Source organism: Manis javanica, chromosome 2 (assembly GCF_040802235.1).
Source record: "Manis javanica isolate MJ-LG chromosome 2, MJ_LKY, whole genome shotgun sequence".
Taxonomy (NCBI): domain Eukaryota; kingdom Metazoa; phylum Chordata; class Mammalia; order Pholidota; family Manidae; genus Manis; species Manis javanica.
This window is the reverse complement of record NC_133157.1, coordinates 19106993-19124995: the sequence shown is the minus strand read 5'-3', so window position 1 is coordinate 19124995 and position 18003 is coordinate 19106993. Positions and strand designations below refer to the sequence as shown.

Below are 18003 nucleotides of genomic sequence, written 5' to 3'. Positions count from 1 at the left end.
GGCCGTTGTCTTTCTTCCCATCCTCTGCCAGGAACACTGACTCCCTCTTGCTGTCCAGCCTTTACCCCAGCTTTGCGTCCAGGCCTTTACAGATGTGTGTGAGTGCACACATACGTGCATATCTGTGGTACGACTGCGCAAACCTCATTTTCAGTTCACGCTATAAATCAAGCCTTTTCACAGAGCATTTACTGAGTACCTCACCCATTTGAGGGTATCTGTGGGATATGAGGAGAAACATTTTTTTAATCACCCAATCCTAGACATTATCTGATGCTAGGTTGAGTAATCTCCTTTGCAAGTGCCACAGAAAGGCAGAGAAAGAAGGAATCACCCACCCTGCAGCTTGCCCAGCCTCAGCATTTTGGAGAGAGGAGGGGAAACAGAGAGTTAAAGTGACTAACTCAAGGTCAACACCCCACAGCCATGGCAGAGCCAAGTTCAAAGCCAGGGCTTTCAGATTTCTGTACTCTAGTGGAGAACGCCTACAAGAACAGCCGTGGATTCCCATCTTAAAATTTGCGTTTCCCCCTTTTAAATGTAAGGTCTGTTCATTAAAAGAAATTCGGAAAATGCAGAGAAGTTAGAAAATGAAAAGTCAGCCATAATCTCACCACTCAAAGCTAACCACTGTTACGCTTTTAGGGATTTCTTTTCAGGCATTTAAAAAATTGGATTTATTGAGAAAGTTTATATAAATAAAATTCGCTTATTTTAAGAGCACAATTTGATGGGCTTTGACAAGTGCATAGTCACTTAATCATCATCACAATCAAAACAAGTAACATTACCCTCAACCCAAAAAGGTCCCTCCTCGCACCTTTGTAGCCAGTCCCTTCCCCAACCCAAGCCCTGGTAACTGCTCTGGGCTTTCTCCCACGGTAGTTGTGCTTTTACTGGAATTTTATATAAATAGAATGATAGGGTATTTAGTCTTTTGTGTCTGGCTTCTTTCATTTAGTGTACTTTCAAGATTCATCCATGTTCTGTGTTATTGGCCGTCGCTTTTTTTGTGAATAGTATACCACTGTTGGGGTCTACCGCAATTTGTTTATCCATCAACCTGTTGATGGACATTTAGGAGACATCTGGTTTGAGACTATTGTGAATAAACCTGCCATGAACATTCATGTCCATTCTTGTGTAGACATAGGCTTTTTAACTCTCTTGGGTATATACCCAGGAATGGAAGTGCTGGGTCATATGGGAACTCTGTATTTAACCATTTGAGGGTTTGCCAGACTGCTTCCTGAAGTGGCTGCACCATTTTTACATTCCCACCGACAAGACAGTGTGTGAGGGGTCTGATTTCTCCACATTCTCGGTGACACTATCATCTGACTTCTTGATTTATAGCCATCCTCGTGTGCATGATGTGGTATTTCATTGTGATTTTGATTTGCATATTCCTGGTGACTAATGATATTTTCCTGTGCTTATTGGCCATTTGAATATCTTCTTTTAGAAATGTCTGTGCAGATCCTTTGCCTGTTTTCTTATTTGGGTTTTTTTGTCTCTTAATTGATGGTGAGTATTCTTTACATTATAGATACAAGAGCACTATAGATACATGATTTGCAAATATTTTCTCCCATTCTGTGGGCTTTTTACTGTCTTGATGCTGCCCTTTGATACACAAAAGTTTTTAATTTTGAAGAAGTCCATTTATCTACTTTTTCTTTCATAGTACATGCTTTTGGTGTCATATCTAAGAAACCATTGCCTACCCCAAGGTCATAAAGACTTAACTTGTGTTTTCTTATTAGAGTTTATAGTTTTAGCTCTTACATTTATGTCTGTATTTCATTTTGAGTTAATTTTTGTATGTGGTGTGAAGGGTTCAACTTGATTATTTTGCATGTGGATATCCAGTTGTCCCAGTACCATTTTTTGAAAAGTCTATTCATACCCTCATTGAATTGTCCTGGCACCCTTGTTGAAAATCAGTTGACTCTTAAGTAGGAGGGTTTATTTCTGGAGTGTAGGTTGTGTTCCCTAGATTTGTATGCCTGCCTTTGTGCTAGTATCACATTGTCCTGATTGCTATATGGCTTTGTATTAGTTTTGAAATCACAAAGTGTGAGCCCTCCACTTTTGTTCTTTTTCAAGATTGTTCTGGCTATTCAGCATCTGCTAGATTTCCACGTGAATTTTAGGATCAGCTTGTCAGTTTTTGTTCAGATGCCAGTGGGAATTTTGATAGAGATTGTGTTGAATCTGCATCATTTGGGGAATATCACCATTTTAACAATATTAAATGTAACAATCCATGAACATGGAACATCTTTCCATTTTTGTAAGTCTTTGAGTTCTTTCAACAATGTTTTTGGTTTTCAGTGTACAAATCTTACAGTTCTTTTGTAATTTATCCCTAAGCATTTTATTCTTTTGGACACTATTATACATGGAATTTTTTTTATTTTAATTTTTGGGGTGTTCATTTGCTAGTGTAGAGAAATACTATTGATTTTTTTCATATACATTGATCTTATTTCCTGTAACCTTGCTGAGCTCTTTTTTTAGTTCTATTAGTTGTGTGTGGGGGTGGGTTCAGTAGGATTTTGTATATGCACAATCGTGTCATCTGCAAATAGAGATAATTTGACTCCTGTTCCAATCTGATGCCCTTTTTTTCTTTGTTTTTGTTTTATTTTTTGCTTGATGGCCCTGGCTAGAACCTCTAATACATGTTAAAAAAAAAGAGGTAAGAGTGGACATTCTTGCCTTATTCTTGATTATGAGGAACACTTTCATTGTTTAACCATTACCTGTGATATTAGTGTGGGTTTTTCACAGATGCCCTTTATCAGGTTGTAAAAGTTCCCCTCGATTTGTAGTTTGTTGAGCTTATTTATCATGAAAGGGTATTGGATGTTGTCAAATGCTTCTGCATCTGTTGATGAGATTGTGCTGTTTTTGTCCTTTACCTTGGTTTTTGTTAGTTGAACCAACCTCGTATTCTTGGAATAAATCCCATTTATTCATCATGTATAATCTGTTTTTGTGTATTGCTGGGTTTGGCCTGCTGTATTTTATTGAGGATGTTTGTATCTATCTTCATAAAGGATAATAGATCCTTTTCTTGTAATTTCTTTGTCTGATTTTGGTATCAAAATACTATTTGCCTCATAAAATGAATTGAAAAGTGTTCCTTTTCTGTTTTGGGGGAGAATTTGTAAGGAGTTCCTTTAACATAATAGAATTCCCCAGAGAAACCATCTGAATCTGGACTGTGTTTTCTTTCTTTTGGGTGGAAGTGTTTTGAATATTAATTCAATCTTTTTCTATAGGTCTATCCAGATTTTTTGTTTCTTGAATCAGTTTTGGTAGTTTATGTCTTTGTAAGAATTTTTCTGTTCCATCCAGATCATCTCATTGGTTGGAATACCACTGTTCATAGTAGTTTCTTCTAATCCTTTTTATTTCTATCAAGTCAGGGAACTGAAGGTTTTTCTAGATGCCCTTCATCAGGTGGACGAGGTTTCCTTCTCTTCCTAGTTTGCTGAGAGTTTGTGTCATGGGTGGGTATTGAATTTTGTCACATTTTAATGTGCATTTATATCCATGGATATAATTTTTCTTCTTTTTTTCACTTACTGTAAGGAATTATACTGATTGTTTTTCTATTATTAACTACCACCACCTCACACCCACTTAGTCAAAATGTATTCTTTTTATATATTGCTATATTTAGTTTGCTTATATTTGTTAAGGATTTTTGTGTTTATGTTTATGAGGGATATTGGTCTATAGTTTCTATTCTTGTAATGTTTTTCTCTAGTTTTGGGTCAGGATACTGCTAGCCACATAAAATAAACTGGCAGATATTCTTTCTTCTTCTGTTTTCTGGAAGTATTTTTGTAGAATTGTATTATTCTTCCTTAAATGTGTGGTCATATTCACCAGTGAACCCATATGGGAATTTTCTTTGTGGGAGGTTATTTAACTATGAACTCAATTTCTTTAATAGATATGGGACTATTTTAGGTTACCTATTACTTCTGGAATGAACTTGGATACTTTGTGTCTTATAGAGTATTTGTTTACCTCACTTAAATGGTTGAATTTATGGGTATAAAGTTCATAATCATTATTTTACTTTTTATATTAAAGTATCATTAATATACAATTTTATGAAGGTTTCACATGACAACATTGTGGTTTTGATGTTCACCCATATTGTCAAGTCCTCACCCCCCCCACCCATTGCAGACAATGTCTATCAGCGTAGTAAGATGTCATGGCATCATTACTGTTAATAATCATTTTTAATCCCTTTAATATCTGTAGCATCTGTAATGATGTCCCCTTTCATTCCTGATACCAATAATTTGTGGCTTCTTTTTCTTTTCTTTTTTTTTTTCAATCTTTCTGGTTAGAGGTTTTTCAATCTTACTGATTTCTACAAAGAAACACCTTTTAGTTTAATTGATTTTTCTCTATTGTGTTGATCCATTTCTGGTTTCATTCACTTCTCCATCATTTCATTTCTTCTGCTTACTTTAGACTCAAATTACTCTTACTTTTTAGGTCTCTTAGGGTGGAAGCTTGTAACACTGATTTTAAACCTGTCTTCTTTTCTAATATAATTATTTAATGCTATAAATAAGCTCTGTTTTAGATGTATCATACAGATTTTGAAATGTTATGTTCTAATGGTTAGTTCAAAACATTGTCTAATTTCCATTAATATTTCTTTGGCCCAATGAGTTACTTAGGATGTGATATTTAATATAGATAGTTGCAATTTTTCCAAATACCTTTTTGCTATTGATTTCTAATTTAATTCAGTTATGGCTAGAGACTATACTCTATGATTTCTATATTTTTCTGCCCCACCTCCTTTTCATGGGATCCAATTATGTGTGTATTAGACTGCTTGATATTTTTCATTTATGTGCAGTCTTTTTTTCTCTTTTCTAAGTAAAACGACTGAGAGAGAGTAGAAATCTCCAGTTACAACTGGGGACTTGTCTTCCCTGTTTGAGGTCTGTCTGTTTTCGCTTCATGTGTTCAGATGTTCTGTTATCACATACACTCATTTAGGATTATCATATAGTCTTAGTAAGGCCCCTTTATCATTATGCAGGGTCTCCTTATGTCCAGTGATATTTCTTGTTATGAGGTCTATTTTTTCTTTAATAGTACATCCCACAAATCACTAGCTTTCTTTTCATTACTGTTTGTATGGTATACCTTATTTAGCCTTTTACTTTTAACCTATCCCTGGTCTTCATATGTATTTAAGTAGGTTTCTTACAGATACCATATTATTGGGTCTTGCTTTTTTATTAAATATGATAATCTCTGAAATTTCAATATTATTGGGTTCAAGTCTACCATCTTGCTATTTGTCTGCCAGTCATCTCCTTTGTTCTTTGCTCCTTTTTCTCTAGGTTTCCTACTTTACTTATGTTGGATTGAGGATTTTTTTATTCAATTTTTAATCTCCACAATTGATTTATTAACAGTAACTCTTTGTTTTATGGTGTATGGTTTACTTTGGGTATTAAATGATTTATTTCGGACACCAAATCTACCTCCAAATAATATTAGCCCACTTTTCATATTGTGTGAGAAACTTTCAACAATATCTTCTGCTTCTCCATCCTGGACTTTGTGCAATTCTTGTCCTACAGTTTGCTTATATAAATGATTGCCACAACTCATTGTTACTGTTTTCCAATGAGAAGTCGTTTGAAAGACATTAAAAGGAAGGGAAAATATTTTTTTACATTTATGCACACATATAATTTCCAGCACTCTTCTTTCTGTAGATCCACATTCTTATTTGGAGTCATTTTTTTCTTAAACCTGAAGAGCTTCCTTTAACATTTCTAGTAGTGTATGTCTGATTTTGTTTGTTTTTGGTCTTTATTTCATCTTCATTTGTGTAAGATATTATTGCTGGATTTAGAATTTTCGATTGACACTTAATATTTTGTTCCATCACCTTCTGGGTCTGCTGTCATTCTTATATTTGTTTGGCTTTGTTTTGTTCCTTTAATTAAATTTCTAGTAAATACACTGAAAAGACCAGAAAGCAGCCTTTGAAGAAGTGAGAGAATATGAGGTGCCTTAGGCCACTTGGGGCATGACTGCCAGCCCTTCCAGGTTTCAGAGCTAGAATGTCGGGGTGGTAGGGGATGGGGCCTCCCAGCCAGACTCAGAACACAGCGATTCCCACTCACTGAGCACTTAATCCACACTGAACCCTGTGCTCAGCTCTTCCCCTGTGTTTTTTGTTGTTAGACCTTTCTGTTCCCAAGTGATGGAAATGAAGCTTTGCATGGTTGTGTAAAGGAGAAGCCGGGATTTGGACCCAGGCCTGAGTCCCAGAGGCCATGTTTCGCCCTCACCTGCCATGCTCTAGTTCTTGTCTTGTTTGTCATCAGGCCTCTGGCACTCAGAATAACACGCTGTCCCCCTCGTGCCCACAGCAGACAACGAGAACAACATTGCCTCCAACCAGTCCCGATCACCACCTGCTGTTGTTGAAGAGAAGTGGAAACCCCAGGCCCAGAGAAACAGTGCCAACAACAGTAGGTCCCTCCCAGGCCAAAGCCCACGAGCTTATGGAGGTCTGCCCTATGGACCCGCAGCCCCTGCTGTGGTTGTTCCCCTCTGCACCCCATCCCCACCACCTATGCCTCTCATGATACTACAAGACCGTGCACAACAGTTTCCAAAGCACCTTCACACCTAAGGCCTCATTTGTGGGGATTGTGACCTCAGGGGATGGGCAGAAGGAAGCCCAGGGAGAGAAGATGATGTCTTTCTGGTCAGAGGCCACAAATTAGTAACAGAGTCAGAACTGGAATCCATTCTCCAAAGTTTCTGTTGGCTGCTCTTCCCTGACACTGTGACCTCATTTATTTAATTCACTAAAGATTCCTTTATTAGAGTCAATTCCTATATTGAGGAAGAGGTTAGACTAGTTGGGTTTGACTAGACCAAGTAGACTTTTGGTCTAGGGGAATGCGACATACAGCAAGAATGTTGCACCCATACCATATGTTCTAGTCCCATGGCCATGACAGGCATTACTAATCAATCATAGAACATTACTCCTGCATGACTGTCACATTTTAAATACAGCCAGAAATACCAATTTCTGTTCAAGATGAAATCTAATCATAATTCCTAATACTAGATGCCTGGAGTATTAGGCTGCTGCCAGACCCAAGAGCATCAAGTGCCAGGATTAATCACATCTCTCCTTGTGTCCCCTGTCAGCTCTGACCAGTGGTTTAACACCCAACAGCATGATCCCCGAGAAGGAGCGGCAGAACATTGCAGAGCGGCTGCTGCGGGTCATGTGTGCAGACCTGGGGGCACTGAGCGTGGTGAGTGGGAAGGAGTTCCTGAAACTGGCCCAGACCCTGGTGGACAGTGGCGCCCGCTATGGGGCCTTCTCAGTCACCGAGATCCTGGGCAACTTCAACACGCTGGCACTGAAGCACCTGCCACGCATGTACAACCAGGTGAAGGTGAAGGTGACATGTGCCTTGGGCAGCAATGCCTGCCTGGGCATTGGTGTCACCTGCCACTCGCAGAGTGTTGGCCCTGACTCCTGCTACATCCTCACTGCCTACCAGGCTGAGGGCAACCACATCAAGAGTTACGTACTGGGTGTGAAGGGTGCAGACATTCGTGATAGCGGTGACCTGGTGCACCACTGGGTGCAGAACGTGCTGTCAGAGTTTGTGATGTCGGAGATCCGGACGGTGTACGTGACCGACTGCCGGGTGAGTGCATCAGCCTTCTCCAAGGCCGGCATGTGCCTTCGCTGCTCAGCCTGTGCCTTGAACTCAGTGGTGCAGAGTGTGCTGAGCAAGCGGACGCTGCAGGCCCGCAGCATGCACGAGGTCATCGAGCTGCTCAATGTGTGCGAGGACCTGGCGGGCTCCACTGGCCTCGCCAAGGAGACGTTCGGGTCGTTGGAGGAGACCTCACCACCCCCCTGCTGGAACTCGGTCACCGACTCGCTGCTGCTGGTGCATGAACGCTACGAGCAGATTTGCGAGTTCTACAGCCGTGCCAAGAAGATGAACCTCATCCAGAGCCTCAACAAGCACCTGCTCAGCAACCTGGCGGCCATCCTGACACCCGTGAAGCAGGCAGTCATCGAGCTGAGCAACGAGAGCCAGCCCACCCTGCAGCTGGTGCTGCCCACCTATGTCAGGCTGGAGAAGCTGTTTACGGCCAAGGCCAATGATGCGGGCACCGTCAGTAAACTCTGCCACCTCTTCCTGGAGGCCCTCAAGGAGAACTTCAAGGTGCACCCAGCACATAAGGTGGCCATGATCCTGGACCCGCAGCAGAAGCTGCGGCCCGTCCCACCCTACCAGCACGAGGAGATCATCGGCAAGGTGTGCGAGCTCATCAATGAGGTGAAGGAGTCGTGGTCCGAGGAGGCTGACTTCGAGCCCACCACCAAGAAGCCCCGCTCCGCCACTGCTGAGAACCCCGCAGCTCAGGAAGACGATCGGCTTGGGAAAAACGAAGTGTATGACTACCTGCAGGAGCCCCTCTTCCAGGCCACTCCTGATCTCTTCCAGTACTGGTCATGCGTGACCCAAAAGCACACAAAACTCGCCAAGCTGGCCTTCTGGCTCCTCGCGGTTCCGGCCGTAGGGGCCAGGAGCGGGTGTGTAAATATGTGTGAACAAGCACTTCTAATCAAAAGGCGGCGACTGCTCAGTCCCGAAGATATGAACAAACTCATGTTTTTGAAATCCAACATGCTTTAAGACTTGACTCCAGAACAAAAGATAGAAAGAAAAAGAAAAAAAAAAAGAGAGAACGTTAGAAAAAAATACACACAACACTGTCACAAAACAAGAAAAGGAATTTAAGTTCTAAACACTGTGGACCTCATTATAAATCCCCCCTGGAAACGTAAGTGCTTTTCTTCAGTGTGTGTGTGTGCATGTGTGTGCTTGCCCACACCATGAGTACATGTCCACATGTGTGTCCTGTGGATGTGGGGCATGGGGGCTCTGTGCTCAGCCGCATGGCCACAAAAGCTTTGTGCACACGTGCACACACATACAACCCTGGTGCATGTACACGTGCCTGCTTGTGGGTATGTGTACATTAAACTGGGTGTGTCAGGAAAGCTGAGTGGGAAAGAGGGAAGACACTTCCCCTCCTTTTCTCAGTAAGGGGGCTTTAAAGACTCCATTTTCAGGTGTGCAGATTGGTAGAAAGCTGATGTAAAATGTTCAGGCAGCTGAGATCTGAAGTGACTTGACGCTCTCTGTCCTTCACCCCATGGTACCCCCACTTTCCTTTCATGCCTACCCCCAAGCCTCTCTGACCCTGATGCACCCACCCCACCCCAGCTGCTCTGCCATGGATTCTCCAGACTGCATCGGATGGACAGTTTCTGCACTGGACTTTATTCTTGTTCACCTTCAGGGCATTGAGCTGCTACCCACGGGACACCCTGGGGTGTCATGGGGCAGCCGCCTTAGAAACACACCTATCTCTCTCCCCAGATCAGGAAAGGAGACTTTAAGAATATAAAGCTGACATTTTGCTTTTTATTATAAGATAGAAAGAAAAAAAAAAGACATTTTTCAGAGAAGTATAAATATTGTCTCCACTCCTGAATAATTTTTTTCCCTAACATTTTAGCAGTTTTTACCTTTTTGGGGGTTTGTTTTGGTTTTTCAAATTTAATTTAGACTCTGCCAGGAGGCACTGAATGTCTGTAACTTATGTTTTGGAGTGTTTTTTTTAATTACCCTTTTCGTTCCTCAAGTCACACTGTAAACTAGCTCATCTCAGTGGTAAGTTCAATATCCTAAGGTTTTATTAGCCTTCCCTGTACAGTCCAGTTTTCATGTACTTGAACAGCTAAGACCATGAACTTGTCTTTGCTGTTTGGAGACCAGGAGTGGGGTTGGAGTCACAGGTTTCACAGATGCGGGGTTTGGTGGAAGCCATAGGGAAGCATGCGGCTTAGGAGTAATCCTGAATGTAAGCAGAAGAGCCACCCTCCTGGTTTGCTGTGTCTGGTACTTCGAATGTCTGACTTATATACCCAGAGTGCATTACACTACTACACATTGCTGACACGTCCAGCTCAGCAGGGACTCCTGAGCTGATCCATGTTCACATCTGTCACACCTCAGACCCACAGCCTCCCCTCCCCAGGACCCCGAGGGTTCCGGTGGTCCCCTTGCCCACAGCCCTGGGGGTCCCCATGGAAGCCTCAGACCTCCTTCCGGGACAGTAGTTGAGCATGGTGCCTTGTGGTCCAAACGATGTCTTGAGGGTGGACTAGCATCAGGCCACATTCAACTTGACGCTGTGAAAGATGTCTTTAGGCTTTTCTCCCCGTGAGCAATTTCAGTTCTGCTCCCTCGATCCAAGTGCTAAGAGGGTGGCCCCTTTCACCTCACAAGAGGTGGTTCTGTCAGGATCAGCATTCAACGCCCCCCACCCCACCTCTTCCTGAACAAAGCGTTGGTGGTCCCATGTCCCCCCAGTGCCCGTGGCTACAAGACAGAGACGGTTACATCATGGGCTCCAGGCTAAGACTACTGCCACGGTGGGGGGGCTCTTGAAAGGCACCCTCTGACATCCAGAGGGTCACCTAAGTCCACTCCCTCCCTTCCCAGTAATGAAGCATCACTCAACTGCAAGATACCTCGACTCCAAAGCACTGTACAACAGCCCTCTCCCTACCGCCTTTGGCTGGCGGGGAAGTATCGTTTAAAGACTCAAAAAGGCTTAGGACCGGGAACCAGAGCACTGTCCCTGGGGGCCAGGCCTGCTCACTCTGCCTCATGAGAACTACCCTGGCCCCCCCTACTCTGAGTCTTGGACATACTGAAATGCATCCAAGTGGGCCGTTCACATCCACTCCAGCACACTGTGGTCTCAGGGACCACCGTGGCATTTATTCCCCTGGAGAAGTCCTGGGTGTCTCCACCGCATTTCGAACAGAGGTCATGCCATCAGAATAGTCTCCATCCGCACTGGACAGTCACTTCGGAGAGAATATGGGACATCAGCAGACTTTTCGATCCGAACTTTGAGGGCATTGCAGAAGGTAGCTGCATGGTGACAGATGCCTACAGCAAAGGTCCCTCCAGCTTTGCTTTGCTGCTGGGAAGGGTCTGTGACCTGGCACTCGGAGCTGCCCACTCGAGTGTGCGCTGGGAGCAGAGCCTTGGAGCCCATCCCCCCTCTGCATGGAGCGCGCTGTGCTGGTGTTGCCCTATTACTGGGCCAGTTAGAAGACAGGCATTTCACTTTCTGGCAGAGCCATCAGAAAGCTCAGATACACGTTTGCTTCTCTTTGGAACACTGGGATGTCTGCCCTCCAGAAGGAAAATTTGAGTGAGTCTTACTAAACTCTAGGTATCATCATGTGTCACCTCCTGTTCTGATCTTGCTTTCCACCCCAGTTCTGTCCGTAGGGCTTGGCTTACTCTGCTGGTTTGATGTGAAAACTACAAGGTACTGTGAAAGCTGTCTCCTGGGACTGCCTCGTCCAGATACAGTAACAAGGTGGCAGGGAGTCCACTTTTTCTTGCAACCTCTGATTCCCCAGAAACTGGTGTTGCCAGCAGGAAAGGCAGGTCCCATAGTGCAAATCCTCCTGCAGTGACCAGCTTGATAAAACCCAAAGATCTCACAGGCCCGGCTGCTGGCCCCCTTATTCTCAGCAATATCCACCTTATCCAAATTCTAGTTCAGCCAAAGGACTGAGGTAGGCTCTTCCAGTTTATCTCCTGGCATCCAGCCTGGCCTTGACCTTCTGCCTCCCGGATCTGTGACTACTGTTAAGACTTTCCACCAAAGGCCCTTGGGGGCTGGCAGATCGGGAGGTGGGGGTGTTCCTATCATGTTCTCCGCACCTCAGGATGGTCGCCTCCTGACTTAGTCACAGTTTGCCTCAAGCCATGTGATTCCCAGGACAGAAATGGTCCTTGTTTTGATGTCCATGGACCCGGGAGGGCAGGTGGATGAGGGACACCTCCACTCCACAGGGTGTTTTCTCCTCATCTGAGGTCAGTTGGCTTCAGCACCAAAGCCAAAGGCCACAGTCTCGTAGTGGTCCCTCTGGTTTAGAGTAGCCTGGGGTGTGTCTGCTCCACGAAGAGCAGCAGTGCCATCCCAGCCACCGAGCGTGGGTGCTCCTGGCCCAGTACTCTTCTCTCTTCCCTGGGCCTAGGACCACCAGCCAGGCCTCCCTCTGGATGGGAGTTAGAAACCAGGAACCAAAGCAGAGGGACCACCTGAAGCAAGGATGCTCGACCACCGACCGACCTGACAGCCTCATACCTGGCATTCGGGGATTGGCTCTTGGCTGGGGACAGGGTACCAAGGTTCCTGGTGAGGAGAGGACAGTCCAATGACACAGCTGAGGAGTTACGGGTCTCCAGGATTCCAGGAGGGACTTTTTTTTTTTTTGACACCAGGACTGTAGGCTGGCAAGCATCCTCTCTTTAAGTCTGCTTTTGTCTCCTGCACTTTCAAGAAACACCAGAGAAAAACTCTACAAGGCGTGTTTTCCACTGTGAAACCTAACCTCTGCCTTTAGGAGTCCCCTCTGCTTGCACAGAGCTCCCTGCTCCTGCCTGGACTTGGACTAGACTCCCTGGAGAGCGGGCACCTGGAGAGATGTCAAGGACCCAGCATGCACTCGAGGGCGCCACGTGTTCACAAGAAGGGTTTGGAAGGAAGCTGGGCTGCAGATGGAGATGGGAGGTCCCGGGAAGAAGGGCCCAGAAGGGGACAGTACCTAGATGTTGTCATCATGGTGGATGTGCTTGCAGAGACAGGAAGAGGAGATGCAGTCACCTCCTGCCCCACTGAGTTGGAGCAAGTTCACGGCTTCGCTCTTGCCATGGGAACAGCGGCAGTGCCTGTGTCCCCGGGACCTGCCTGAGGGCTCCTAGAAAGGCTGCTGGTTTAGAGAACCAAGAGACTTGGGAAGGCTCAGGCTGTCCCCTGGAGGCAGCAGATGGGGGCTCCTGTCTTGGCCCCACCAGTGCCACCCAGCCCTCTATCTCCAGCTGAGCCAGTGGGAGAACTGGGAGGGTGCCTGGCCCTCTCTTCACTGTGGCTAATGTTTGCTAGGCCAGTTATGGTGAACCAATGATAGTGTTTTTCCCTTTTAAGTGTCCCTCCCCGTTTCTCCTTTTCAGGGTTTTCTGGAAGATGCTGTCGTGGTCATTTTTCTTCCTCTCATTAGGGTTTGAGGGTCGTGGCTGGTGGAGGCCTGCCTTTCCTTGGAGGGGCCTGTGGTTTCCGTGCAAAGAGTGCACCTGCTCCCACCATGGTGAGGGTGAAGGTGGCCACTGTTTGCTATATTCATGCCTCCCACAGCCACCGCCACGGGTGTCACTTTAAAGATCCAAATCCTGCACAGAGAAGGAATGGCTAGGTTTGCAGTTGGGCGCCAGCATCAGGACCCACGAGGGTCCTAGCCACCTGCGCATCCCACTGGGCACCTTGACTCTTTGAACCAAAGTTCCTTCAAGGGGCACCACCCAGCCTTGTCCACAACCTCAGGGACCTGGGATCCCTGTGGTGCTTCCTGAAGTCCAGGTTGACAGAGACCATGGGGTGTGAGGCCAGCTGGAAGGAGAGGGGCTCCTCCCACAACCCGGGTGCCAGCCGGTCCCCGCCCCTGGGACCCACCCTCTCACCCAGCCAAGGTGGCTGGGTTTCCTAGTGGTGAGCGGGCACACGGCCTGGCACAGGGCTGGGACTCACCAGCCAGGACAGAAAGGGACGGGCGGGGCTGGAGGCTCTCAGACCCACCCCGCAGCGCATCCAGGGCCGTCCAGATCCCAAGCATCAGGAAATCATTTTGTACGACCACCTGCAGCAGAGATATTTTTTAAAAAGCATAAATTATTTTCAGTTGTTTTCTGATCTTACCTTTTTCTTTTCCCCACAACCTCATGTCGGTGACTCTTTCACATCAGGTAAATCTTGAGAAAGCGTTGGTGCCCCCATCCCATGTCCTACTCAGTAACCACGTGTGTGCACCCCATTCTTTCTCAATAGTTAAGACGTTCTAGGCAATACCATAGGCACATCTGTGTCTCTCTCTTCGAGTGCAAGAAACTCAAGTCATCTTAAAAAAAGACAAAAAAAAAATTTACAAAAAAACAAACACACAAAAAAAATATCTTTTTTAGGCCAGAGTTTTCTACAGGTATTAATGAATATTTTTCTTAATCCTTATAAGTTTTATGTGTTTAATATTTCTTAATACCGGTAGCATTAATTTATACTTTTGTAGCGACACAATATTTTTATAAACAGCCAGTGCTTGGCTCAAGTCTCCACAAGGGGTTTATGCAGGGCCATCTTGGCACCCTGTGTACCATGTACTGTATTTAAAAAAAAAGTTACCTAGTGTCACCCTTGCTGTGTTAATTAACAAAAGACGTTGTTTGCGGTCTCCTGTGTCATTAGTGTGGATCCAACAGGTCTCCGAGGAGCCACATTGCATGGGGGTTGAGTTGACGGTTCTTGTTGTGATATGTAAACCCCCGAGACCCAACTTGAGGGTTTATTTAGGATTTTCTGTTTGTCCTTGGGTTTCTTGTTCCACTTTGTTTGGGTACTGTTTCTCCATTTACAGCCAAATCAGTCTCGTGATATTTAAAGCTCTCACTGATGTCAAATGGAGGAAAGGAACAGAAAGAAGAAAAAAAAAAAGATTTTTACAAAGTAATAAAATTTAAAACTGAGCTGTTTAAATGTTGCTGTTTTTACCTGTCTGTTCTTGTCTGAAAGTGGGACATTCCCAGGAAGGAAAGGAAGGTTCCAGTTGGTTCCTTAAATCGCCAAAAGCCCCCACCTGTATTTCAGCTCCCCCTGCCCTCTGAATTCTTGCAACATTATTTCCCAGTTGGTTGATGCCGAGGCAAAAAGACATCCTTTTAATGGTTAGAGAGGATCAGTTGCTTAAATGATTTCATGTCAGTGTTGTATTTATGGTTTTACAATAAAACGATCTTTAGGAAGATGGTGGTGTGTGATATTGTTTCTTGAGTTTGGGGTTGGGTCATGTCATCTGGTTAGGAGGACACCTCCAGGGCACTGGTGAGTAGAGACAGACCAGAGGCAGGACACTGGGGGTGACAGAGCCGGAGCCCTCAAGGGGACGCTGTGTGAGGTCTGGGTTGTCAACTCCTTATCTGAGCTCATTGCTTACCTCCAGCAGCAAATCTGGCTTGGCCAATGTTTGCTAAGTGAGGGTGAGACATGGCCCCTGTGGCCTTGCTTTATGGAGCATTATCCCATGGAAGAAGGGCAGGATTTAGTCCTACAGGCCCAATGCCTAAGGGACACACCCATGTTCGCCTTGTGCAGTGTGCCCGGGGGCCTTGACCTCCCAAGTGACATGTATAACCTTATATGTTGTATTGTCCTCTGTCTTGGTAAGAGTGTCTGTGGCTTTGCCAAATCCCAATGGCATCTCAGTCTCTAAGCACGTTAAAAACTGGCGCCCTTCCCAGTGAGCTGCGGAGGACCAGCCTGGGGGCACTTGCCCTCCGCCAGCCCCGTCCAGAGCCTCACACGCTACAGATGGGCGCACAACAGTGTTTCTCTTGAGTAGTCAAATCGCAGGCCAGTCAAGGAGAGGACACCCCCAGAGGATGAGCTGCGGCCTGAGTGGACCAGGAAGGGTGACAGGGCCACCGTGCAGGCCTGCTGCTGCCAGAACAGCCCATCTGAGGTAAACCCACTGCTGTGCTTTATCCCTCCCTGCACCCAGGTTATGGCTGCTCTCCATGAAGAGGATGTGTTTCTCAGATCAGCTGAACAAAGACCATCAAATCCCCACGAGGACTGGCCCATGTAAGGCTGTTAAGCTGGGCTAGCCTCCCAGAGGGCAGCAGCTCTGCCCTCAAAACCATCCTTCCGTGGGAGTTTCCGGCTGTTATGTGTTGCGTGTGGACATCCCTGAGCACGCGGTTGAAGTTTAATCTAGGAGTTTTTATGTGGTCCAAAACAGAAATCAGGAGGTCTGTAGCTGAGAGAATCCTCCCCCACCCTTGGGAGCACTGCAGTCAGGTAAGGCCAGGGCATGGCCCAGGGCCTCATGCAGTGGCAAGGCCTGCCTCTGGATTGAAATTTCGCTTTAAAAAGTTGTTTCCTTATAAAGCAGTCATGTCTGTTTTGTCACAGAAATGAGTGTGAACAGTATAAGAGAAACGCTGAGGTGAGACAACTTAAAAATCAAATGAGTCTTCAGCCACTTTGCTGAGCATGATTCTAGTGCCTTCTGAAATGAGTACCCTGAACTCCTGACTCAGGGTCACAGATGGTGCTTCAACCCCATCCCCTGAGGGATCAAGTCAGGATCCAGTGGAACTTTCCATAGTGAAAGTTGGAGCAAATCATGGACACAAGTGCCTGTCAGACTGGGCAGGGTGACAGGCAGGGCTGGTGAGCCACAGGAGAGGCCTTATCCAGAGGGGCCATCTACTCAGCTCCTGTCCCTCGGTGTGCAGGATGCAGGCCCAGGGCTGCTGCTGCTGGAACCTATTTCTCAAGACAGTTGACAAATGTACATTTTTAAGTGGGAGGCCCATTTTTTAACAGTAAGTTCAGAACTGTAAAAAGCTTATGAACCAAACATCCCAGCCACCAGCTGAAGTTGGCCTGCCCACCTGCAGCATGTACCCTTGGGTTTAGGCATTTGTCTTTCAGGTCACTTAAAAAATATTTTTCAGGGTAGCACCTTCAAACTTCCATAGGTGGCCGACCCCAGTGGGTGAGGCATGCATGGAGGGGAGGAAGGTATGGACACTGGATGCGATGATATTTGTTAGTTCCGGGTTGGACAGTCAATCACTTTTCCTTGAACATTGCCTGTGTCCCTGCCCCTGACTCCATCCACTTCTGCCAGAGACTTCTGGCAATGACCACCAACACTCCCTGAGGACAGTGTCTCTGTTGGAGCATAGAAGCCCCAAGCTCGGGACTTTTGGGGGAGAAGGGAGAAGGGACTTTCTATGTGGTCTGCAAAACTTTCTGCACCCAAATCCTTGCCTCTGGGCTTATCCCCTCCACCAGACATGTGCAGTTCCCTCCCTTCCTTCCTGACAGGTCTCTTGAGCAAATGGGCTAATGGCATGAGAAGGATGCTTGACTGAATGAGCCGCCAGCCCTTAGCACGCTGGTCACCCCACAGAGAAGGGGCATTCTGCCATTGGGGGCCCCCCTCTACTCCAGAGCCCCAAAGTTGGGCTTCTTACTCCCTCAGCAGTGCCAGCAGCCATCAGGGCTCTGGGCAGATGGAGCTAGCAAGAGATCTTTGTAAATCAGATGTTTGTAAATCCAGTGTATCTAAACTGAAGGCTCCTAAGTCATGTTCTTGGGCCAAGTTGGTGCCTGCACCACCCTGGACAACCCTGTTACTCTCTTCCATACTGGAGGAGAAGCCAGCAGACTGAGAGCTTCCAGCTCTGGTCCAGGGCCTCATAGGTTGTCCTGGACACAATGCAAAGGTCAGTGAGCAGTCTTCCAGGGCAAAGGGTGAGGATCCCAGGAGGTAAGATCTTGGAGTGGAGAAGCTGCCCGAGGGTTTTCAGCTCCTGGCAGCTGAGCCTAGGCATGTGCCTATGGCCAAAGTAAAATGCTGGAGGTGGGTTTCATGCAGCAAAGGACAGGGGAATTATTCCAGGCATTTGTGGGCCGTTTGCCCAGACCTGCCTGGGCACACAAGTGCACAATTATTTCTTCTGCCCCTGGGTCACCATTCACCTGTCAAACCTCTCCCAGAAACAAGGGCCCAGAGTTTTTTCCTCTTTTGTTTTCTAGCTTTATTAAAGCAAAACAATCCTCTTTGATACTACCGTGGAGGAAACAGAACTGTGACTTAAGTTTCGTATTTGCATAGTTAATTTCACATACTGAAGATAGTGCTCTTACATCTCCAACACATTTCCCACCTCTGGGGAAAGCTGGGGTTACTCATGCCCTGCCGCTTTGTCTCCCCCTCGCCTGCTCCCA

The 18003-nt window shown here is 46.0% G+C and overlaps 1 protein-coding gene across 8 annotated transcripts in view; it reads left to right on the top strand.

The window, feature by feature from the left end:
• Positions 1 to 15025, top strand: part of ZNF618 (zinc finger protein 618) — a 115483-nt gene extending 100458 nt beyond the window's left edge. For all 8 annotated transcript variants that reach the window (XM_073225773.1, XM_073225770.1, XM_073225783.1 and 5 more), the window contains 2 exons: positions 6441 to 6542; positions 7237 to 15025. In XM_073225773.1, the coding sequence (XP_073081874.1) occupies positions 6441 to 6542; positions 7237 to 8753 (1619 nt within the window). In that variant the 3' untranslated portion in view covers positions 8754 to 15025. The remainder of the gene's footprint in view (positions 1 to 6440; positions 6543 to 7236) is intronic.
• Positions 15026 to 18003: the final 2978 nt, after the last annotated feature.